The sequence below is a fragment of the Acipenser ruthenus genome, chromosome 18 (assembly GCF_902713425.1).
Source record: "Acipenser ruthenus chromosome 18, fAciRut3.2 maternal haplotype, whole genome shotgun sequence".
Taxonomy (NCBI): Eukaryota; Metazoa; Chordata; class Actinopteri; order Acipenseriformes; family Acipenseridae; genus Acipenser; species Acipenser ruthenus.
In genome coordinates this window covers 3,006,609-3,032,562 of record NC_081206.1, presented here as the reverse complement: position 1 = coordinate 3,032,562, position 25,954 = coordinate 3,006,609, and the positions used below count along the sequence as shown (strand labels likewise).

Sequence of the window (25,954 nt, the reverse complement as noted above, 5' to 3'; positions counted from 1 at the left end):
AGAGCAGAGCATGATCAGGACTTTCACTCCTACAGGGTGTAGACGTGCTGGGAGCAAGCTGATCCCTGGAGAATGTGATTAAAAATAGACTGTGAGAAGTTGTGATAATATTCAATATTGTAAGAATTCTGTACTGTGTTTTAAAGGATGTTACAGCCAGCAGAAAGACTATTGTAGTAAATTGCAAGCAGGATACTAAGAGCTGAACCTAGAAAAACTAAGCACTGCTCTGATGTTAAAAACGTGTGTGTGCCTTTGTTATTGTAATGCATAATTCCTCCTTGGAACCAGATTAAGATGTGGGCTCTTTTTCTTATCTGTAGTTACTGGTATGAGCAGTCTTGTGAAACTTAGGAAAACTCTGATTTAATGTAACTAACTTGGAAAAGTGCTCACAGTCGAACTTTCTTATCAGTAATAATAAGTCATTTCATGCTCAGAAATGGGTTTTTGCATGAATTGCATAACCAAACTGTGGGAGTTGCTTGCGGACCAGTTGGAGTTTAGTCACGGCCCACAGGTTGGGCACCACTGCTCTACACCATTTAATCTGCCAACCTAATGCTATTGAAGAACCCTCAATGGTAATGAAAGTTTCTTTAAAAAGCCTTTATTATTTCTTATTCTTTTTATTGTTATGTCCCGCAGTTCACCCCCAGCCGGTGAACTATTCTACACAAAGTCCAGTGAGAGTTTCCTCTGGTCATATTTACACAGGCTGGGAAGGGGTGGGGTCCTATCACTTCAACCGTTGTACAATCACAGCGTTGAGAAGGTTTGCATCTTTCAAGGTCTGGCTCTCGTCCGCTAACTCTTTGTTAGGAAATGTGGTCATTAGAACAAATTCAGCTGCAGCCATGGAAGGACGGGCACCAAGGATGAACTGGCGGACATCCGACACCCTGTAAAATACACAGAAAAAGAGGGACGATGTTATCTATCACTTCCTCCCTCGTAGGTAAATTCCTTTCTGAGAAAAACCTTCACATACATCACAAAAAAAAAACAAAAAAAAAAAAACAACACCACACAAATACATCTAACCGGAAAACATTTCTCAAGATCTTCGATGCTAAAACGAACTGTCACATTCTCATAACCACAGGGTGCAAGTGTCTTCAAAGAGGAACAAGCTTGTGCTGGTTCTAGACGTATTAGACATTAGCATTTTAGAAGTGTGAACAGGTCACATAGGCAGGGGAGGGGAAATGCAGGACTTACAAATAAGTTAGAAAATAAGGTAGATCTGTGAGAGTGAAATTAACTTGGAAAAATGCCTGTCAGTCAGTCTGTCAGAGAAAGGTAGAATCCAGGAAAGCAGTTACACAAGAGAGAAGGAATGAGGAGAAATCCCAGGCAGCCGTCAGTCAATCCAGTTCTAACATTCCCTGATCTGGGAACAGAAACTGTACCCTTTGCCAGGGAGCATGGAATTAAAAACTACCCAACATGAGGATTTATCGAGCAATGTGAAGGATACATTTGTCAAATATATGGGTCAAATATACAGTAGATGCAGTCTAATCAAGAGTGCAAAGTAACTGTATTTCTGGATGCTACCTTTAACTGACTCACTGAAACAAATAAAAAGATGTCAGGATCAAACAATAAATGTTTGGTTCTTTCCTGTCCTTAGCGGGGCACTTTGTCTCTATCTGCAGACCTGTGAGTGTGGTTGAACCTCTGGACCAGGCGCCCCCCATCGGCGAGCCTGATCTGGATGTTGGTGGTGGCCTCGGATTCATTCACTGCCATGGAGGAGCTAGCCTGGGCTTCATCAGTTTCCTGTTGGGATTTAGAGCCTGCGCCCACGAGCTGGGGAGCGACACTGGACACACAAAACACAAGCTTTAAAACATCCGGTACACAAGACAGAACACAGGCAGTGCAAAACATAGGAACCAAACTACGGCTTACAAAATGTGGGTGTTTTAAAAAAAAGTGTTATCTTCAATTCATTTGCACAGTACACATGCCATCTAGTGGCCAGATTCAAATAATTGCCAAGCAATTCAAATTTTGGTGATGATATCTAATTGAGGTCTTAAAAGTTACATTTTCAAGAAGTTGATTCAAACAACCAGCACATATATCAGCAAGCTGTTATAGAAGCACAGGACTAACAGTGATCTTGGGCCTGGGTGCCAGGTTAACTCACCACAGGGGCCATATTAAAGCGTTCAGTACTGTGCTACGGATGCATCGTTTTTTTTTTTTTTAAAGTATACAGGAATGGTGTTAAATGCTTTGTGAATATGGCCCAGGTTGTCAATGTGGACAAGGTGTTTCATTTCATTTGGGTCATCAATATTAAATACAATATCAATATCATGCTTGGGGAAGATAACTGACTCTGCTTACCTTCCGAGCTTCTGCCCCTCTCCAGTGAAAGCCCTGAAAGAAGTTTTAGGCTTTGAGAAATCTTCATCCCTGTGGTCCTCCATGTCCAGATTCACCTGCCCGCTGCGCGACAGCCTCCGCAGCTCCATGGGAATCTCACTGGGAAAGACACATTTTAAAATCCCTAAATTGAGATCTAACATGTGCCTTTGTATATCAAGCATCTCATCTTTGGAATTCATCGCCTACGAACATAAAAACAGCTTCTTCACAATACCTTTAAATCACTCAGAAATATTTACTTTAGAATCTGACCAGGGTTGCAAATTCTGTAAATACTGACTATGACCAGGATCAGGTAAATTGGAATGGTTTTATTTTTCAAGCTTTTATTTTTGTATTAGTGTTTTTAATGATTGTTTTAAGAGTTTTTGTCCAGTTTGAATGATTTGTCTCTTTTCTTGCTGCCTTCTTTTGTTAGGACCCCCTTGGAATTTAGATCTCTCAAGTGTTCTATCCTGGTTAAATAAATGCACTTGGATTTGATTAAGAGTGCTTCAGATACAAACAATATGGACTAAACATTCCCTTACCCTCTCCTGATGGACTCCAAAAACTGAGCATTCCCCGGGTCAGAGTAATTCCTCAACTCTCCATCATCTAAACTAAATCCACTCTTCCACAGTTTCAGAACCACGTGAACCTGTAGAAATGAAGCGACAACGACAGCTCAACATGAGAATGCATTTCTCAGCACTGCATTTCAATCCCATTTAAGATGACCAGAATATGCTTCAAAAACTTGACAAATATTTCAATTAATACAATTGTAAAAATAATGTATTTGGAAATTGTTCCGGATGATACACAAGAGTTTTAGTTAACTTATTTTCAGCTTGGAGTTACGGTATGTATGCAAACGACCCATTTCAGAATTACTCACATCTTGTGCTGGCTCTGTGGATCGCTTCTGCGCCGTTACATAGGCAGACTGCTCCTCTGGAGTTGCACCAAGACGATAGCCACCTCCACCAAAAACCTGCAAAACACAATGGAATAAATCCCATGCACTGTATATTCTGAGAACGCAAAGACAAATGAGAAACTGTAGAGCATGTGACAAGATCTCTCTTCAGAAAAAAAGCAATTTTTAAGTGATATATGCAAGTACACAATATGGGTAGCCACTAAACCCAACCAAAAAAAAACATGGCGATCTGTGAATTACAACTGATTGACAGCAGTTTTTTTTGTTTTTGTTTTTTGGACTAACCAGAATACAGTAGTACAGAAACAAAACATGACTGTGAACTCGGTAGTTTTTGGACTTCTATAATTTTTTTTGACATATCAAAAACTACTATTTATTTTGTTTCCAGATAAACTAGTTCTACGATTCCCTTTTACTTAATCCAAACTCAAATGATGGCGGATGCACTACTGGTACCTGCGATTGTGTATGCGTCTGTCTCATCATAGATACAGTCAATAAAACCCTGCTGTTTCCAGGAACACCCCCTTATCAGTCCAGCGAGGGAACATTTCAAATAATAAACAGATAAAAGGTCTCCCTACTCGTCCTTTGCTGGATTCTCCAGGACCTTTCGATGCTCTGTCCACAGGGACAGCCCCATGCTCCTTCGCTCCTTTAAACAAGTCCTCCACCACCTCATTCGAGCTCTTCTTTTTGGGGGGGCCAACAATTTGCTGCCCACTTCTTTCTGACCCTCCAGCATAAAACCTGCGAGTGAAAAATAAATGCAACAGATTAGGCATTTACATGTTGTCTACTGAAAGACAAGAGAAGGCGTAGTTATTAATTCAACACTTCAGCAGCTACGCTGTTTGATTCCACAGACAGGCTAACTGCAGCACAGCCACATCATGCTAGAATGTGAAAATTATTTTATATAGAAAACCAGTTGACTAGAGTAACAGAATCATACCGCACACACACACAAAGGACATTATTTCAGTACTGACAACTTTAAAACAAACAATTTCTGGAAAATTTAACAATGGTGTATATTTGGAAAAAAATCTAAAACATTTGAACTGCGAGGAATATTTTATCACTTGGTATTTTGGCAGTTAAATCACCCGTTCTCTTCCTTATGTTTTATTTACAATATAAAGTACAGTGTGTAGTGGGGCAGGCTTGTTTTTATCATGGCAAGAAACAAATCATTTACCTCCTCAGTTCATTTAAAAAAAAAAAAAAAACACAATGTGTATTTCAATATCTTTTGCTGATACAACACTTGTCCACAATGGGTTAACCTTACTACATAGATGCTGCCATCAGCTAATTCTTTCCAGAACTACTCGTTACAAATTAATCCTCTCCAACACAAATAATAGTCAATGCATTTTACTGTGCATACAAACTGCACTTGAATGAACAGTTCTGCAGATTGCTGGCAACACTAATGACTAGGTTGGGTAAAAGCTGCTCCTCCCTACAGAGAATGTAGTATTAGAGCCCAGCTGTGTGTACTGCAAAACCAGGCGCCTTGATTGGATTTGAATTCAACAGGGCACTGACCGTTGGCCCTCCTCTTCATCGCTTTCCTCCTCTTCCTCCTGCATTAGCTCTCTGAAGGAAGTCACTCTGTGTTCGCTGAAATAAAGTTAAAAATTGTTATAAAAAAATTCTTCCCCTCTCCTCTCAATAATCTTGCAGTTTATCAACACTGAGCTCCCATTGTTTGCCTTTTAAGTTTATGCATGACTTAATTTGAATAAGGTCAGGACACTGGATATCAGTCATAAATACCCATTCCGGAATTCCAAGGCATTGAGTGACAGCTGCCATTACCTAGGGGCAGTCGGCCTGGGTACAGCGCTGGGTTCTGGAGGTGGAAGAGTTACAATATCGTCATCAGCACCATCTTCAAAAAAGCTGGCCAGTGCAAGCTGAAACAGACAGCCCAAGGGAGAGCCAATTATTTATAGTGTTATACCAAACCAGAGTGAAACTGATCAAAGTCAATGACATCACTTCAAATACATGTACAAAAGGAAACATCCCAGATATGCAAAGAGAGTTACAACACCACATTTTCCAATAAATTACTGACAAGAAATCAAAGTATTCACAATACTGCTATTTTGCAGAATTCATTAATTTTTTTTTTTTTAATTTAAAATAAATGCAAGCAAACCTTCAGATTGAAGGCTATATTAGCATAGTTAAATCTGTGTGAATATGTGATCTGCATTAAGGCAGGTCAAAATATTACTGATCAAGCACCTTTAAAGAGTATTATTACATACATCCCCCTTATTCAAATGTTTGTGTGTATTGTTAATTTTGACAAAGTGTACAGCAGAACAAAGCCTCGTCCATTTACAGCAATAGGCTTTTTCTGTACTTATTTACATCACATGCCAAACTGTCTGTTACTTTCAATGTGATTTTAACGGCCGTTATATTTTAATTATTATGGTACTTTTGTAATGTCTTACAAATTAGACGACTGTGTGTGAACTTTATTTATGGTAGTTTAACGATGTGCAAAGTGTGGTTCGGGGGTTTTAGCGAGAAAAATTTTGTAATAAAAGCGAAACTAAAACTACATAAGCAATGTTTTATGACGTCTGAAATCTTGATAAATACTGTATGTGTCGACTGTCCCTGAAAGCGAAGAGGCACTGTTTAAACAACAATGCTGTGCAGTCATCTCTGGTAATGAATCATTTCTGTTGCAAGTAACACAATAAAAGCCTTGGGGACTGGAGAAACCAACAGCAGGTGTGGGCTGCGTTGGGGTTTCTTAAATGTTGATGACTAAGTTTAATTATAACACTGTAACAGTTAAATACCGGTACCTATTCACTTTCTGGCCCACAAAAAAATACAACAACGACAGGCGGCTGTTTACTTCGCGCTTCAAGTCTTCATTCGCCTAAAATACTTCAGAAGGTTAAAACTCATTTCTGACAGTTATTAGGACTCGTTTTATTTAATAGACAGAAACTAAAGCAATGACTTTGCATGATTCCCGGTGAGTCACGCTCAGCTTCGCCTGCTCGTTCAGATGCTTTGAACCCCGGCTGCGACACTTTGGTCTGCTGCCATCGTTTTTCTGACAACGCGATCGCCTCTGTCGTGGTTTTCACTCTCGGCGATGAGCGTTACCTGCAGATCCCAGCCGGCAGACTCCAGGAAGAACCGGGCCCGCTCCTCGTCAACATCTGTCACCGCAACAAACTCTCTCACAGCCACCTCCTGATCAGCCATTTTGGAGCTACACAAAGTGAGTCGAGCCGGCGGGGAAACACTTACCACATGACTAAGGTTCCGCCTGAGAGGCACAACAGAGAAAAGATCTGGTGGGAAACAGGATACGCGAGATCTACAGTTCCTTCATTTAACATTACCTGTGTTGCTGATTATTATTATTATTATTATTTTTATCTTTCAAAAAAGCACTAGATATAAATGTAGACATAAATATTCCTTGGTGACATATAAAGAAAAACTAAACTAGAATATTCAACATTGCAATGGAAAAATTAATACATCGAAATCTCCAATGTTTTTGTTGTTGGTGGTGGTGCAGTGCATGCCGGGTGTTGTAGTTCTATGTGTGGCTGCCATGTTGCTTGCAGGCCTGTGTGGGAAATCATGCAATGTGGTAATATTTCAACTGCTGGTCCCAAGTAAGGTTGCCATATGACTCTGGGTACACTAGGACAGTTGGGACAGTTCAGAGTCTTTAACTCACACCCCAGTGCATTCTGGTAAGCGTAGTCCTGCTGTGAAACAGGTAACACGTACCAGAATGCATTGCGATGTGAGTTGAAAAGCCTGAACTGTCCCAGTCTACATGGGGTCATATGGTAACCCTAGCTCCATGGTACAGTATGGAAGGTATTATAATCAACAATAATACACGTCCAGGGGGAAACACACAAACCTTCAAACAAGTGGGCAGGCAGTTTTGCAAGCTCCAGTGTACCTGCTCTCAGCACCACCCTGCACTGTCACAAAGCCCTGCTTAAACCACTGTGGTTATTCCAGTTTCTACAAGTGTCATGCTTGTCTTCTCACACCACATGACATATTGAGCATTTCATTTTTCAGCTGGCAGACAATGGCATTGTTATTTCGAGTCTGCTGTGGGTGGGTCTGCATTCCAGTGGTTGCAAAGTATCTTGCTGAACCCGTGGGAACATTTCAAGTATCATTTATCTGATGAATGGGAGTTTACTTTACTGTGCTAATAGCCCTCTTACAGCATTGTGATTAGACTGAGTCATCTTTAAGAAATATTTAGATCATGACATAGCAAGCGCTCAGCATTAATAGCATAACTTAACACTGAAAAAGTCTGATAACCTAGCAAAGTTCCCATATTTCTCAAATCCTCAATATTTGTGTGTTGGTGTAATCTTTTTGAACCACACAATTGTCAAGTCTCGACAGTTTTATCCTTCAGTTAAAAGCTGGGTGCCACAACGTTAGTGGTCTTTAGTGTTCAGTTACAGAAGGCTTCATTTCAACTGGAGGTATGTCTCCCAGCATTATCCTCACAGATGGAAATAAGACTCCTGTTGCATAGCAGTTTCACCCATTCCAGGTTTTAATAAAGGATTGATTAGCAACAGTGTGTATGTAACAAGCTCAGGTGTGTCTTATTAAACTCTATTTACTAAACATAGTAAAACCAGGAATGGATCAAACTGCTATGCACTGGGAGTCTGCTGAATAATCAGTTCAACTATGTTAAGCTGCTGCAGGAGGTTTACAGAAGAGTGACCAGTTTTTTCCACAAGAGGGCAGTCTCCTTATATGGCAAGCCCCCTTCTCCTGGCACTTCTTCTAGTGGAAAAGTATGCTCACACTCCCGCCTGTCTACAAAAACAATCCAGTTATCTTCTAGCCGCACAGGCACCAGGATAGCCCACATATTGCAAAATTGAGATTACATAGATTTAATATGTATGGGTATTATTATAATAATCATTCATCCAGATTTGTTATCACCACTAGGGCAATTGAGTTCATGCAACCAGTTTTCACACAGTTTTCTACAGGTTAATGCACGACGTGGTAGTTTGGGGAAAGTGGTGGTACTGTATATGGAGAGAGACCTGTAGTTTGCAGTGAAGGGAGATTGGAGTTTCTTTTTAAAAAATAGCTAGGGCGCGGTTTTAATCAGAAATGACATTAGCACAGGAGAGTGATGCAAAGCCCTTATGGTTTTTTAAAGTGATTTATGAAAAATATCCATAAAGTCCATGACAGGAGACAGGCCCTCTGGTGAACAAATCACCTGAATGGAGTGTCTGAGAGACACGCGGGACCACTAAGGATGATGTCACACATTCTAAAAAGGGGTCTGTGAAAGGAGCGTGTTAATGTGAGCTAAAGCTGCTTTCTCGTTAATGGACAGTGCAGCAGGGTGTTGTATTAGTCTTCATAAGTCCTAGGACAATAAGTGACAGAATTCATTTAGAGCCTGCGTGTGCTTCACTTGACAAGTACAAAAGATATAACTGCCAAAGGAATTTAAAAAATGCATGTGATGTTTTTTTTAGATAATTTTGCATTGTGAGAGTCATAGTTGGATATGCAATTGTTTTTGTTTCTTACTAAACATTACTAAAGCCATTAACATTTCTTTATGAAGTTGTTCTTTCCCACGTTTGATGCTAAGAAACAAGCGAAAACCGAAGGCACATTCGCTAACGTTTCTGAATACGTTGTGAAAACTGCTACACCGTGTGCTGAATGATTTGTTTTAAAATGCAGAACCTCTGAAGGAGCTCCTTCAAGCAATAGTTTGAAAGGGAAAAAATAAGATGGAATAATGCAGAAGTGAAAATATAACGCGAGTCAATCTGGATTCAAAGACATGCATTCAGGATAGATGCGGCAGCTATCTGCAGAAATGTCATGTCATGCTATACAGGGAAGTGAAGACCTTTTTAAATGAACTCAGCCATGGCAGGAGGGAACTTCATCAGGCCAGTTGGACCTGTGCTTTTCAGGAAGCTCTCATCCCTACCCTTTGTCGCAAACGTGCTGTGGGGTTTTTATCTGATTCCCTTTAAGAAGACAGAACGTCAGGTTAAAACCAGAGCAGCTCCTCCTCCAACAGTACCCCTGTACCTTATTCTTTTTTATGTGAAGTGCCCTGGCATCATTTATGATGAAAGGCGCTGAATATTTCCCCTTGTGTGTTAACTGCAGTTACACTGCAGGGCTGCTGCAGTTACTTGTAAAGGGCATTTCATTTCTGTGGCACATTGACACAGGTTTATCATATCGCTCCCCTTATCAAATAGCACACAGTGGAATCATTTATGGCTCTTGCCTGCTTGTCCTGTTCATGTAATTTATTGCCTGCCTGAAGTGTCAGACTTCTAGGTGTTATATTAAGGTTTTAACCCTGATTGCTTTATGGCGCTAAGACTCCTGCTGTGAAGTATTCGACCGGTTAAGCATGCGTTTTAAAGCCCTGGTTTGACAGGAGAATGTTTCAGGTAAACCTCCTTTCTGATCAGCCGAAGTCCTTGGTTCTGCATTGGGATTGCAATGAGCTTTTTAAGAGCTGAAAGCAGGAAATACAAAGAATGGTTAATGTTTCAAAATAAATGGATTAACAATGTGGAATTGCAAGTTCTTATATGCAGTGGTTTCGTACCATACAACAGTTTGTTTTCTTTCTGCCAAACCTCAGTCTTGTTCTCTCCTAACCACAAAGACACGACTGGCTATATTTCTTCATTCCACAGTTACATTATAATTATACAGGCAATTATACAGGCTTTCCCTGCAGTGATTTCTAATGAAGAAGGAATCAATGAGCTGGAATAATGCATTTCTGAAGCTGGTCTAATTGTGAAGTGATTCCTGCTGCCTTTGAACTTGGCTGATCAGCATAAATAATTTAACACTCGAGTGACTGCAGAGCTCATCCCAGTCTGTGACAGACTGCTGCTCCTCCAGCTTGCTGTCCAGTAACAGTAACTGAGAGTGATCACTGTGCAGTGCCACCACTCCAGGGCAGGCAGCTGCAAGCTGCTTAGTTATCCATTGTATGTATACAATCTCAGGTCAAATAAAAAGCTATTTTCTAATATACATCTTTTCTTTGATAGTAGCCATTTAATAGTCGCTAGTCAATATTATAAGAACAGAACTCAAATGGAATGCGTCACAATTAAAGAATGCTCCGAGCTGGAAGCTCCCACAGCCTGACATATGAAGTAGTTACTCTTCTAGTGAGCTAAGCAGTGCCACACCCTCCTCACCCATCTCACCCCACCCATGCTAAACTATCTTCCCGTGTGTCTCATTTGGATCGCATCCAACAAGTCGTCAAGAAAGGCTGCCTTCTAGTGGCCAGCTATGAGAGTATCGCTTCTTAGCGAGAGCGTGGCTATTTGTCTTGTACTGTATCTCCCATTAACAGCACGTCCAATGTGTATTACAGCACCGTGTTGCCAAGATGCAGACTAGGCTAGTGTACTCTTCTAACTTACCCACAATACCTGCCATGGGTTCCAGCAACTTCCTAGGTTCCTTAACAACTTTCCGTTTCCTTAGCAACTGTTTATGACTCATTAAAATACAAGGATTGTTATATTTGGTAGCAACCAATAAAAGTGCTGACAATCATTATTATTTCCATCTGCAATTGTGAAGAAAAAAAAAATACCGTTATCAACGTGTACCACAGTAAATTTGCAGGGTCACTTTGCAGTTTTCCCATGGCTATACTATTCATTTACTATAGTTTGGCATGTTTTTCAATATGCTTTACAACACCTCTCTGGGCTTTACCGTGCTTACCTATGCTTTACCATGTTTTCACTGTGCTTTATGACTCTTTGCTGTGCTCTTACTATGTGGAATTTCTAGAAGGGTAATTACCAGTTATATTTAAAATCCAATATTACCTAAGCATTAATGAAGTCCCAGTTGAAAGCTGCTGTGTCTGATAATTAGTTTTAATAACAGTTAACAATATGAATTGCCCGGCAAGCACACAACTACAACCAACCTGAATTTTTCCAATTGCAGAGTTGAAAAAGGCCACAGGGGAAAGGTGTGTGCTCATTATTGTAATGATTCATATTAGCATGAACAATGTGCTTCAATGAGGAGGTAACAGCAGAAAGGCTTGGACTTGTATCAGAATTAATTTGAATGGTTTTAAGGAACCCTCTGAACTGTGCTTGCATAACCCACCCTTATTTCAGTAATTAGACTGCCAGAATGACTCATTCTATTAATATTGATAGTGTCCTCGCTTTCTGAAACACTTCATTACTGTTTAACATGTGTATGAGTGAGTCTCTTCATTATTTCTTGAGGGACAGCATCTGTATTTTTTGATGTGCATGTTCCTGTTTGATCATCAAGGATAATTAAAAAATAACCATATATAACCATATATATATATATATATATATATATATATATAAACCTCTTTAGCCTAGTACCTCTCCTGCTCACTTACCCCTCTCTCCCTTTCATGCCAGCTTCACATGTATTCCGTACATGACTTTATACATTAAACTATTCATTGGTCTTCTGGGGGACCCCAACCCCTTCAAAACACCCCAAATCAAATTCTAACACCAGTATAAAGAAACCAATCCAAGCTGAGGGACACAAACATTATGCTATATTTCTATTGTCTTTCTGTTGTCACACGTAGTCCGCTAGAACTCCCAGGGCCATTTCATCTTCTTTCCACTGTCTTTCATTCACATTGTAGTGTGTGCTCGTAGTATTGTGCATGGTGCGAGTCAGAGCTGCGCTGGGCTGAGCGGGACTGACGTTGCTTTAGTAGCCTTTGGCAATGTGGAGGGGAGGGGTGGGGGTGGTGGGGGGGTGACTCCTATGATTTGGTTAGGGACTCATTCACTTCATGGTTTTATGGGGAATGTTTTTATTTATACACTGTTTCCATGACAATGCCACACAGCTGCACTTCAAATTACAGCTATTGATGCTTGAGTTGCACGTGTTTTTGGTTATAGGATGCATTTGATACGTATGGTTTGCACACAGTTCTCTGACTACAGTACTTTAAATACAGGTTGGTAAGTGAAAGTATTTTTATAGTGCAGTCATTACCAATCATGCAATTATGTTCTAAATACAGGCATTACAAAACGTGGGAGTGTATCTACAGAGTAGAGACTAGGCCTGTACTTTAAACTGGAAATTCTTTAAATTCTGCAGCACTTCCCCCCCAGGCACTTTCTAGTTTCATTATACTTCCATGCTTTCTGCCATGCTTTGCTTCACCTTGCTTCTTCATGCATGCCTATGTGTTAAGTGTCTTCTACTAACATTCATTTCTGATGTAAACTTTGCGCTTAGCTACCTTCTTCAATACCTAAACAACAACATACACAGTGCGACAGCACGTCATGCGGTGAATAATACAAGACCCTCTCTGTCTGAGTCAACAGATACGTCACAAAGCCAGGACGTGCAAAACGGACTCAGCTGTAATAAACCTAAACATGCACATACCTGTATGGCACGGATTATTCATGTATTTTATAGACAATGATATTTATTTTATTCTTCACGCTAATAACGGTCTCATCCTTTCTTAATGAAACACCCGGTCACATTAGACAACTTTCAATCCAATTCAATATCGCTCGATCCGAGACAGAAAGAGGCTTTGTTTAATTTATACTGCGAAAGTGGAACGATAATCCATTGTAAAATCAATCCCGACTGCCAGCTAATTGAATTGAGGTGAATGAAAACAGCAGCTGGGGAGATGCCGATCTCCCTTGTTCCTTGTCATAACTTCCGAGCAATACCTTTCAAACTGAACACCCCCACCTCCACCCACCACTCCTTTGTGTTCAAAATAATATTGAAAGCCAGACTGCTCCTCCAGGCGAGAGTAGTGACTGCGTTCATCTCAGGGTGTGCTCCTCTCAGGACAGTCACTTTACATTGCTACCCCTGTAAAGAATGAATTACATTACCTGTGTCTTCTACAGGCAGCCCATCAGTGATCAGATAACAAACTCAGATTTCCAAAGTTTGACCTGAACCCACTATTATTATTTGTTTATTTAGCAGACACCTTTATCCAAGGCGACTTAGAGAGACCAGGGTGTGTGAACTATGCATCAGCTGCAGAGTCACTTACAACTACGTCTCACCCGAAAGACGGAGCACAAGGAAGTTAAGTGACTTGCTCAGGGTCACACAATGAGTCAGTGGCTGAGGTGGGATTTGAACCAGGGACCTGCTGGTTACAAGCCTGTTTCTTACAAGCCTGTTTTCACTACTAGGAAATATTCCATCATTAGCACCTACACTAATACTACTCCTGCTAGACACTTTGCACAGTGAAGTAAACCCATAAGAAACTTAAATCAGGTTGACAATGGGCACTTCAAAGCTCTCAGGTAATCTTATTTGAAACTGGTTCAAGCGAGTATCTCTTGAGTGTTTATAGCGTTAGGGATGAACACTGAGGTTACCTCTGAAATGCTCATTTGCCTTGATGACACCTCCTGGGTTGAGTTGGTCTGTCTCTCATAGACATGCTGAAACACCAGTGAGTAATGTGTGTATTTGTTAGTAAAGGGTATGACAACAGGGACACTGCCTGGGGTGTATGGAATGACTCACACAGACCCTTCATTATACTTTGATGGATTCCCCAATACATTTCTACACAGATACTGAAATGCTGATATGGGAGCACAAGTTGTAGCTTGATCTTAGACGTTTGTTGCATACCAGAGACCCGTTCAGTAGAAAAGCTGTTTCATTTATTTCCCTGTTTACCGTTTAAAAAAGAAATGTTTACTCTTTTAAAAAAAAAAGTTGAATGTATTTTGAGTGTGTCATGATGAATATATGTTTACTCATAAAAAAGCAAACAGGATTTTAACAGAAATCCTTTTGTAGATCTGGGGTAATTTTGCCATTAGTACAGCTGCCAACACATGTTTCTAAGCCAGCAGCATTGTGTGACAGCTCAAGGACTCCAGGGTGGCTGAATTACACCACAGAGGGGATTCCATTAGTGTGTGATTCCCTTTAAAAGGCAGATAAGTCAAGTCGGTATTAATATCGCATCACAGAAGAGCTTGCAATAAGTGGGAGGCACCAGCCCCTGTTCATCAGATCCAGTGGAGCTACAGGACACAGTGAGAGACATTGAGAAAGACAACATAAAGCGCGCTTTAATGTTAGTTTGACTGGGAAGCGATGGGTTAAATCCGCAACCAACACTGACTGCGATGTAGGTCAGGAAAGAATACTCTGGGGCAGACTGCCATTCCGAATGGGAGATATCCATCTTGATTAGGGGAAAAAAAAAGAATAAGGAATGCCATGGGGACCAAATCCAGTCACTGTGGTCTATTCCTAAAATTCCTAACGCTTTAACGTGGATCGCAAAATACTGTCTGGATTAATATAGAGCTTAAGGGCGCCTGTATTGAATTGATCTGCTGTTGAGATCATTAAAATAGACCCCACCGTGTTCCATACCTCCTCAGTGCAGTGTGGCATTCATGCTGAAAATCCCAACCAACGTCACCTAAAAATAATCTGTGGTCGGGACAAGAGAGCAGGCTGTGTTGTAGGCAAGGGCAAAGCCAAATAATACATCATTTCATTTATTAAAGCAGCGCTTCCTTATTCAGTCGCCACAATTACATCCTAACCTGTATCCTGGTTTACATGTGCTTTTGTAACTTTTGCATTTCCTTGGAAAATCTTATTAGATGGCAATTTGGTGGCACTTCTTTTCCGAATTGGCCATATTTTCCTGAGCTTGCCTCTTTGTTTAAGGGCGTCAATGCTTGCTGTACCAGCCCCCCTTCCTGTCCTCCTGAATGACTCTCTGTATACGAGCTGACATCCTGGAACGCACCTCTGAGCTCCCTGCGTTTTCACTTGGACAGTTTAATCAGTGATCTGAATAGACCTCCCTCTGATGTAGACTGCTATCTCTGCGACAACTGGAAACTTCAGCCTTAAATAATACAAGCAGAGACCATAGCGAGAACCATGGAAGAAGTCTGCATACCAACATTCTTCATTTGAAGCTTGCTTTTAGCCTTAAACTGGGCAAGACCTTAACCTGGGGCAGAAAAACAATGTAAACAATGAAAGTACTCAAGCACATACATGCCAGTTATTACCACTGGTTCTGCACATTCCAGCCAGCGCAATGGTCACCGCTATTGAGCTCTGGCATTTAGAATGAAATCCATCCTACCCAGGTCAAAGAGATAGTGTAAGTGGATTGGCAGATGTCTGGTTATTAAAGCGATTTGAAAGTAGAGATGCACACAGGTAGAGAAATACTCCCACATGGATAGAGGCTACTCCATGAGCGGAGGGGAGTGGGTTCCTCATGAGTGAAATTAACACAGCCCCCCCCCCTACTGCCCCCCCCCCCCCCTTGAACATTCATGGAGTATTCTATGAACACCAGCCAGTCATTCAGTGTCTGCATTCCAAAACAAGATCTAGTGATAAAAAAAATAGGGTGGGTGGTGGCGAGATTGAATAAAATATCCAAAGCCAGATCTCCTGCTTGCTCTGAACTCACATCTTTCATTAGTTAAGCAGCTGAGGTATTTCAAGGGAGGATATATTGAGGGAGTGTGCCATTGCCAGTGTCATTCAGAGAAAACCATTATTAAAAACGTCACGTATTGAGAAACTGTGTTTAAACCACACGCTTTCACTTGTTTTCTTACTGCACTCAGATACCGGCGTGTTTCTGCTTTCAGAGCAAAGTGACACTTGGTAGAAAAGAAAAGCTCCTCTTTCTTGTCTCTGCTGGTGTGACTAATAAAACAGAAACATTTACAACAAAATAAGTTAACGGTACGCCAGCGATCCGCTCCCTACTGCTCTATCAGCTCTTTTATTAGTGAAAACCAAACGTCTAATGGGAAAGCGATCACGGTGATTCTTCAGCATCTGCTTGACAAAGACAACATGCGTCGATAAACAAGTGCAATTTAATGAAGAAAGTGTGTGTGAGGAGGGCGGTGGAAGTAACAGACCATTTATATTGCTAAAAGAGGGCTTTGGGAGGGCTGTAAAGCACTGTACTCACTTACTTTTACGGTTATGGAACAGAAGTAAGCAATAAAGATTGACAATAGCCATACACGAGCACCTCTGATTAGAATTCACCCCAGGGTGAAGCTACTTATACACTGCTTAGTGTGCTTGTCCCCATGGAAACCAGCCTCTTTGCTGGGGGCCTCAGCTGGCTAAATAGGCGGCCTTGTCTGGCCTGCGAGGGTAATGTACAAGAGCACAGCTGCCATCCAGTAATGATGTTGTTTTTAATATAGATAACAGTTGATGGATGGGTTTTGTTTTGTTAAGCCATTACTGACAGTTTATAATTAAAAAAAGATATATATCAAAATAAACAGTGAGCGAGTGGAATGAGCAACACCAGTAACTGTGATGTGTGTGCGTGAGCACTCTATTAACCTCTCAGTGACTCACAATGCACTTCAGGATATTACAGCAATCCTATATGCATATAGCCATAGGAAACAAGATGTTATTTCCCACTGCTGGGCAGACAATACTGGTACTAATAAAACTTTGATGTCCTCTGGAGCCAGGAAAAATCTCACAGGACAAAGTTGTAGATGATGTTAAAGATTAATTTTCAGCATTGCTGTTTTTCAAAAAGAATAGCAGTTATTGTTGACAGTTAGCGTCATCGTTTCTATGTGGTTGATCTTGTTGTTGAAAGTCTCCTACATCTTCTGGTATCTCTATATTGTAATATTTGTTTTATATTTACCATGACATCCATGGAAAGGACCACTTTCATACATTGCTATACATTTGTTTATCCATTTAATACATTTAAATCACTTGCAGCAGATTTGGGCTCCACGTCATGTCCAGCACAAAGTCTAGTAAGCCCGCTACAATTGCTAAAATAACGGAAGGTTGCTAACAATTTTGAAAGAGTCTAAAATTCATACTGTTTTCTATGAGGCTATCAAGCTGCAAGAGCTGTGTGAGTGTGACAGATGTGATGGTCTAGTGATCTGAGCCTGCCAATTTAAAACCAATTCTCTGCAAAGATGGATAATCAGCCAGGCTAGTGATCAGTGACTCTTGTGATCAGCCCAGCCGAGGTGCTTCCCCTTCACTGCTTAACAAACTTATATAACCAATGAGTAACTTCTGTATCAGACATCACACACTGATGACTTTAAAACTAACAATGTTCAATACAGCCCCCGTCCCCCTGCAACACTTACCTCTAATGGATATGAGAAATGCGTCAGTAGGGTCCAGAGTGTTGCTACTTCCTAAGATCATACCATTTAGGGATTAGCTGCCCTTCTCAAGTGCAATCATGTGTTTTGGTTGGCGAGCTGGACAGGGCTGAGATCTCCAGTCTCATTTTTCAATCCATAATGGATTACGGCTCTAATCTCTTTAATCTTAAAATGAGGATAAAGAGGAGCACTCACCCAGCCCCTCTCCCCTCTAGACCTGGAGTATCCCCAGAGACAATGAGGGTGAAGAGGAGCGATCACCCAGCTCCTCTCCCCTCTAGACCTGGAGTATTCCCAGAGACAATGAGGGTGAAGAGGAGCGATCACCCAGCCCCACTCCCCTCTAGACCTGGAGTATCCCCAGAGACAATGAGGGTGAAGAGGAGCGATCACCCAGCCCCTCTCCCCTCTAGACCTGGAGTATCCCCAGAGACAATGAGGGTGAAGAGGAGCACTCACCCAGCCCCTCTCCCCTCTAGACCTGGAGTATCCCCAGAGGCATTCAATTCACTGTCCTATTCTCTGCCCTTTTGTGACATTAACCTCTGCCGTATTGATTACCAATAAAGTGTCTCTCACATCACACATGCACTGGCTCCAATGGGTTTATAATACTCCCCTGTTTATAATGATGAAAGGCATACCCTAGTACAATACAGTGTGTGTGTGTATATATATGCAATACTGATCATTTGTAGATGGTACCAAAAACAAGTCTTTTAAACTTTTAATGTTAAAGTGAAACGTAATGTAATATGAGACTCTCCAAGACTAGTCTATGTGTGAAAGTGAAATTGAGAGTTAGATTAAAAAAAAGATCATTTACATCACGGTACTATTCAAGGTATGAATGAATTCAGGTTTCTGTGTGTATTACTACGCCTTCTTTATCAAAAGAATAATACATGAATAGCCTTTATTTCCAGCTCTTTTCCAAGAGAGACCAGAATGGTTGTTCCAACCTTAGAAACGTCCGGCATCCACGCAGCCATGACGACAACATCTATCCACAGACTCATGATAGACTCCAAAATAAATAAGCACTTCACTCTCTCCACGGCTATTACTGTGACGTGCAGACAGTCATTTCATAACCGGAAATTCTCAGTGAAGAACTCCAATAGTGATTTCTGTTGAGGGTAGGGCTTTAAAACACTAACCGCATATAGCAGCTTCACCCGACCACTGCAGCATAAACATCATACAGTTATCAGTGCTTGTGAGCTCAGAGCAAAAACAAGGCTAAGCAGGTTTGGTTACTAAGTACACAGTGGGGTGGTTAGGCCATTAATTACACTCCTTATGTATCATCTTGTTATTATCATAATGTCCATCAGGTAATAGAGGAATCATCAAAGCGAATGGATACATTAACAAGCATGGCTCATAAAAGCACTGTACTGTTCCAGGCAAGAGACACAGTTAACAGAATGAATCACTGTGACGTGCTGTGCGTGCAGGGTCTTGTGCTCTCCTCATTGACGTGCTTCTAGAGTCAGAACTTTAACATATTGTCAAGGTGTTTTAATGCACACATCTCTTTTTTTTTTTGGTTCGCTAAGAAAATTATTTCTCATGGTTGTTTGTTTTAGTTCAGAAAGCACTTGCCATTAAAACTTCAGGATGGGAAAAGGTGCGCAGTAATCTTCTTGCATTTCAACATGTTTTACTGAAGCTTGTGTTATGTATTTACCAGGCTTTACCATGGTGTACCGTGGTTTACCATATTTTTACCATAAAAAGCACCAGACTTTTATTCGTGTGGCTATGGGAATGGAATGTGCATTTTGCGTAATTCACAAAACCCTGGTGCAATAAAAAGGACTACGCCTATGGAAATAGCCTGCAGTTATTTTTTCGGTTTTGTTCTTTATTAAACAATGCAGACAAGTCGGCCTTGATTAAGCCACAAAAGGCACAGCAGCAGCTGTGGACTGGAACTTGTACATTATAGTCCTAGTTTCATTTGGAAATAAGTTTCCAACAGCTTGCGCACTAGGATGGATGTGCTTCTTCCAAACCACGCCTGTGATTCCCTAGGGTCAATACTGTCTGCTGTCCCACTAGATAGCAGCCAGGGGGACAAGCCCTGAACCCGAAGAACAGCAGTGCTTAGCCAGACCAGCAGCTAACTCTATTCACTGCATGTATTTATTTCCTCAGTGTAACTGCAGTGCAGTTGAATACCAATATAGCTCCGTGGTTAAAGATCTGGACTGCAGCATACAAAGTGGCTTGGAAATTCACCAGGCACCCAATCAGCTGCAGTTATGATGGAGATCTTTCTTTAAAAAGAGGGGCAGTCTCATTAGTGCACACAAGACGCTGTCCGAGTGAACCGGCTGTACAGCTGCAAGCGACATCTCCTGTCCTTCTTTGTTCTTTTTCTATTCTGTTCAAATTGCTGCTCACCACCACTTTATAATCCCACATTAAGATCTGACAAAACATTAGGAATAAAATAAGGTTTTTCTCACTGTATCTTTTCCTGTGCAGTGGTCCGCAAAAGGTAGGTGTATACAGTACATGCCCAAGCACGCATACAAATACACATAAGTAGGTTGACCACATGTCTCTAGGTTCAAGTTTGGTACAGTTTTTTTTTTTTTAAGTCACATCCCAATGCATCTCTTAAAGAAAGGAGAAAGGTAACTGAACGTATTGGGATGAGAGTTGTCCAGTTGTCACCTGAACTGTCCAGGTGAATCTGGAGCCATATGGTCACCCAAAACGTAAAGTATAGACACTTGTCTCCTCTAATGATACTGTCCAGTGCTGATCATGACCAGAGAAGTGCAGTGATCAAGTCATAGAGAAACACCGGCTGCTAGTTCAGCCCCTGCCTCAGTGTATCTACACTGCTCAGTGCCAGCTGCCCCTGTCAGCCCCCACACATCACTCCTGCACTGGAGTGGGAGACCCTCTGACCTCCGACCTCAGCATGCATTCTGCAGACACTCAGTGATGATGGGGATCCCCCCTAGCAAAGTAGAGCTTGGCAGCTATTGATATTCTACTCAGTTTGTGACGGAGCAGAACAGCTTTCTTAAAATGATATATTCAGGGACTCACTTACCCAAGACCCCTCTGAGTCACACCTCCGAAGTGAGACACCATACAGAACAGTAAGAAATGGGAATGTAAGGAACTCAAATATAGATCTAATTCTGATAGATCAAATGTATGAGCAATACCTCATGTATTCAGAAAAAGAGCTTCTTCCACCTTGTTTGATATGAATTATCTCTCACTGCATTGTGTGAAATGAACGACTAAAGAAAGTATCCCACAGTACAGGGTCGCAGGTTTGGTTTCACAAACCCAGCACTCACACACACTCGGATATTACTGTGGTGCACAGTATGCCTCTTTGGAAATCCAATTCATTAGGCTGGAACCAGTAAATGACAGGGGAATGCGAAGTTATTTAGCAAAACCGTGTTTGCATGATCATTTCAATATAATGTGTGTGTCGCGTTTTTCTTGTTCACTTGTCATTGATCTCAAATTTGCATTTCATAAAACCTGAATAAAAAAAAAAAGAATGACCCATTCCAGGGCTGCACCTTTATAATGAGGGATGATGTCACCAGGTAGGTAGCAAGCCTTTCTAACACTGGGACCTGGCAAAGCAACTCCTGCACAGCCCCTGCACATCCCTGCACATCCCTGCACAGCCCTTAATAGCCCCTGCACATCCCTGCACAGCCCTGCACAGCTCCTGCACAGCCCCTGCACAGCCCTGCACAGCCCCAGCACAGCCTGCACAGCTGGGACTGGTGTAAAGCAGGTGTCAGGCAGCTGCAAAACGCTCTCATCTCTCAGCAACAGCATCTCCTCTAGCAGTGACGTCAGGAAAGGAAAGGCTTAACGGGGGCTCCTGGAGGTGACACGGTGGGTTCATGCATTAGCCTGGTTTGCATTCCAGTGTTCATCCCAGTGCATTGGTGCTGGTGAACAATGGCTCTAGCTACAGCTAGTCATGTTGCGTGGGTGGGAAAATTCCACATTTACATGGAATTTTCTCCTTTAAAAAACAGAAGTTAATTAAAAAACTTGAAGAAACAGTTTGACAATACATCCCATGTGTTAGTTGTATGTGTTAGACCTAGTCATAAATATCTCTATTTTCTAAACATTCAGTAAGGACAGACAGTATTTTATACATGAGAACAAACTCTGGGCAGAAGGATTACACAAATACCAAACCTTTAACTGATGATCATAAATCCTTTAAATAACTATTGTTCAACCGGGCCCACACTGACACAGATACAAAGAGGAAAAATAATATATGTATATATAAACCAGCAAGACAATTCTATAAAGGCATAAATCACAGCATTGGCTGCCTGGCATTCCACATTCCCCTAGACAGTGACCCACTGCTGAACTCCGATGACGGATCGATCTTCATTGACCTCCACAGGAATCAACATGTGCTTTATTGCTAAGATTGAGAAGTACACCTACACTGACTCTGACCCATACAGTTAAAAACAATGGGTGGAACTGACCTCCAGGAGGAATGTAAAAAAGAACGAAGGTGGACCAGGCAGAGATAACCCCGCATGCCTGTTCAGCTTGATAGGTTTTCTAACTTTAATTAGTTCAAACATGGTATATCAATCCCAATGAGACCAAAATGTCTATTTAATTTATTAAAGCATGCAAACAAATAGAATGACATTATTATTATTATTATTTACCTTTTGATATATATATATGCTTTTTATAGTATTATCGTTTTTGCATTACATATCATAAGATTTCATGGGATCTAGACTAGCTGTCTCTGTATGCTACTGATCAGACCCTGGGAGAGTTCTCTAGCCTCAGCAAACACGTGACTCACAGTGAAAGTTCCTGGATTTTAACATCCTGCTATTTCGTGGCAGTAGGAAGCCGTGACCTGGGTTCAGCCGGCACGGGTCATCCTGGCTGACAAGGAGGCCGGAAGGGCAGGCTCTGGTCTGAATGTCTCCATGCTCGTCAGCCAGGGACACTGTTCACCTCAAGACACCAGGCAGGCACGGGACTGTGTGTCCTTCGGTGACACCTGTGCAGATTGCAACCTGATCTTCTCAGAGACGGGGCCGACGCGCTGTGATGTTTTAAGTTTGTATATTTGTCAATGCAAAAGAAAAACCACACAATTCAGTCTGTGCTTGTGAGATAGAGAGAAACATAGGATTGAACAGCAAGGGCTGTTCTCATCAGGCCTGAGGTGCGAGGTGAAGCTTTCGTGGGCCCTGCCAGTGCGGAGGCAAGCCAGTGCCATAATCGGCAGTGCTATTATCACCAGTGCCCGTGTCCCTCGCTTAACATCAGCATTAAATTCACCAAAAGCACAACGATTAAAACACAACAGACCAAGAAATCCAAAAAGTTCCTATTGAGGCTTTTCCACAAGCTGTTACTTATTTAAAGTAAGACTGTGTTTGGAAGAGATTCCTGCAACACTGCTCCGTTAATTATAATTAACAACAGTAGCTGCTGCATTGAGCCGGATTCCAGAGGTGGCGTTGATGAGCAGAGCTTAAGTAGGGGCTTGTCTTTAGAATCTTGTTTAAGATATTTATCACCAGATCACAGAGAGAGAGTGTACAGACAGAGAGAGAGACGCCTGAGTTTAAAACACTCTCTCAGTCCCAAACGTGTCAGGAACACTGCGTTGAACATCACTATTATAAAACACAAGGAGGTGGAATGCGATCGAGGCTGGTAGATAATGCTGTACAGTATGGGCAGACTGACAGCTGAATGTCATGTACTGTGTGGAGCACCTGCCTTGATGAGCTGATAGGAACAAAGTTATAAATCATAAACACTGCATGCTGCTACGATTCATTTTCTTCCACACATGAAGAGCACTACTAGAATGCCATGAAGAAATATATATTTTTCAACTGCAATTAATATTTTTTTTATGATCACCCGGTTGCATTCTTTCATCAGGAAATCAAGTTCTTACACCCGTTACACATTATGTTCTATCAATCAATCAATCAATCTTTATTTTATATAGCACCTTTCATAGTGGACCTCCATCACAAAGCGCTTTACAAGATGCAGTAACAACAAAGAAAATCCATAATACTTTAAATACAGTGTTTTATTTGCTGCATTTCTTTATGGGTGCTGTTTTAATTTGGACAATGCTATCCTATCACTGGAATCCCAAACAGTATGGACCAGTCAATGAAAAATAAATAAATAAATAAATAGCAAAACAGCCATAAGCATACAACCACAACACATGCCTTTTCATGCACAAGTGACAGTTTTCAAAGCTTGGTGTTATTTTGACAGAGAATTGACAAGTTGATTTACCTTGTTTGAATCCCTATTGACACCCAGGTGATACAATGTAACAGACACTTTGAGATTGCCCCCCTCCCTCTATATGCAGGGACAGTGCAGACTGGACCACCAGCTTGAACTGCTGCATTCTGCCTTGTGTCTATTTTTCTGAAGGGGTAACACTGCATTTGCACTTCTGCCAAAGGTATATTCCAAAGCCATTAGTTTTAATAAACAGCATTTATGAACAATATAAAAGGAGACAATGCCAATGAAAAGGACAAATAAAACTAAACTAAATGTATACGGTCAACGACCTGTACGTACAGAAGACTCATTGACATTTTATTGCTGTTTTTTTGGACGTGTGCAGACCACAGTGTCAAAATGAGATGTACTTTAAGGGGATTAAAAGAGGCTGAGCAGTGTAACCGGATGTGACAGAGTTATTTGACCCCTCCTGGGATTCCTCTCCATGCAGATGGGTCTGTTGGCTCAGGACCGGACACCTCCTGCACAGGCAGAGCGTTATCACAGCAAACACTGACTGCTATACAGGTCACTGCCTACAGCTGTCAGTCACCCGATCCACAACAACTGCTGGGGCCCTTTAGGAACAGTAAGATAGATTTATGCTGCACTATCCTTAAAACTACCTTTGTGATTGCATGGCAGTTCAGAACAGACAGCAGCACTTGGCTTTCTTGCACAGTTCTGTTTTTTTCTTGTTGGTAATAACGGCTTTATCTTGCCTTAGTTCCATGCAGATTTAACCTGGGTCCGATTGCTGGCACTTGATCATTTTAGTAACATATCTCAGTAAAGTAACAACATGAACGAGTAACTGTAGTACAAGCAGATGTCCTCAGCTCTGTCTGTTGGGATTTTACGACACAAACCCTGTCCATTTCATCAGAGAGCAGCTTCCCTCCAAAGGTTACTGATGTACCCAATTCACCCGGCCACCAACCTTCCATATGAACAAACACATTTTTATTCATTTATTTGGAACGGTAAGCAAAGGAATAACCAGACAAACTGAAGCTCCCTCAAGGAGTTTGATCATGAAACGAGATACCAGGAGCGTTCAGTCTTGTTGAAGACAAGTCACATAGCCTGGGTTGCTGAATTTGAACAGGAACTGATGTGAATGTGTACAGTGTAGAATATTTGTCACACACTGAAAACCCCTCTGCCTGGTACAGTGTATTCATTTTCAGTCCACTTCAAGGTTCTGAAAACAACAGTTGTCTCCAGAAAGCATGGATTGGATGAGGTCATCCCATAATGCATCATGATCCATTACTCTGCCCGTCTTGTCCTATTTCACGACAATATTTATAAATAATGTACAAGACACACAGCGAGCTCCCAGTGCTCAGGAGAACAACTTCAATTACACTCTCCGTTATGATTAGAGTCATCGTTGAAATGCACTCCGTCACAGTCGCCACTTTCACATGCAAGAAAGGTTTCTGTTTGTATTTCAAAAGAACACATTCCCGTCATGTCATAACCTAGCAATTCAATTTCTTTTGGCCCCGTTTTTGGCATGCATTGTGAATATTCGACCGCATGCGGAATACAATAGGAGTCTTGTCATGTGCACTTGCACTTAAATGCTCAAATTTGAACAGCTTTCAGAACAGAATGTCTCCTGGCCTAATTTAAAAACATGTGCCGAATTCTCTTTACTCCACGTCTATGTATGTTAGGCAAAGTCCAAATTAAGGCATTTCAAACTCTGCCTATAGCACACACTATTACAGAGGCAAGTGCCATGACTCTGGTGAATTAAGACCCCTTGTTCCACTGACACAAGCAGACTGTCTGGGCTCCTTTTTGCATGGCCGTACCAGGACCAGGCATTGAAACACCTCATGGAACAAGATAACCGAATCTGGCCCTAGATGGGTTTTATTTCTCCAGCTTGGCTCACTTGTGCAGTGGAAACAAGGCACAAGACACAAATACATAAACCGTGGACAGTAGGCTAGCAGTGCAGTAGCCCAACCTCTCAACA

The 25,954-nt window shown here is 41.4% G+C and overlaps 1 protein-coding gene across 1 annotated transcript; it reads right to left on the bottom strand.

Annotated features, from left to right (window-relative positions):
- Positions 1-594: 594 nt before the first annotated feature.
- LOC117417523 (NSFL1 cofactor p47-like) lies at positions 595-6,622 on the bottom strand. Its single transcript, XM_034029676.3, has 9 exons — positions 6,482-6,622; positions 5,159-5,256; positions 4,886-4,960; positions 3,916-4,081; positions 3,284-3,379; positions 2,934-3,043; positions 2,362-2,499; positions 1,664-1,828; positions 595-902 (listed from the first exon to the last, which is right to left on the bottom strand). The coding sequence occupies exons 1-9, from the start codon at positions 6,581-6,583 to the stop codon at positions 740-742; spliced, it is 1,113 nt and encodes a 370-aa protein (XP_033885567.1). The 5' UTR covers positions 6,584-6,622; the 3' UTR covers positions 595-739.
- Positions 6,623-25,954: the final 19,332 nt, after the last annotated feature.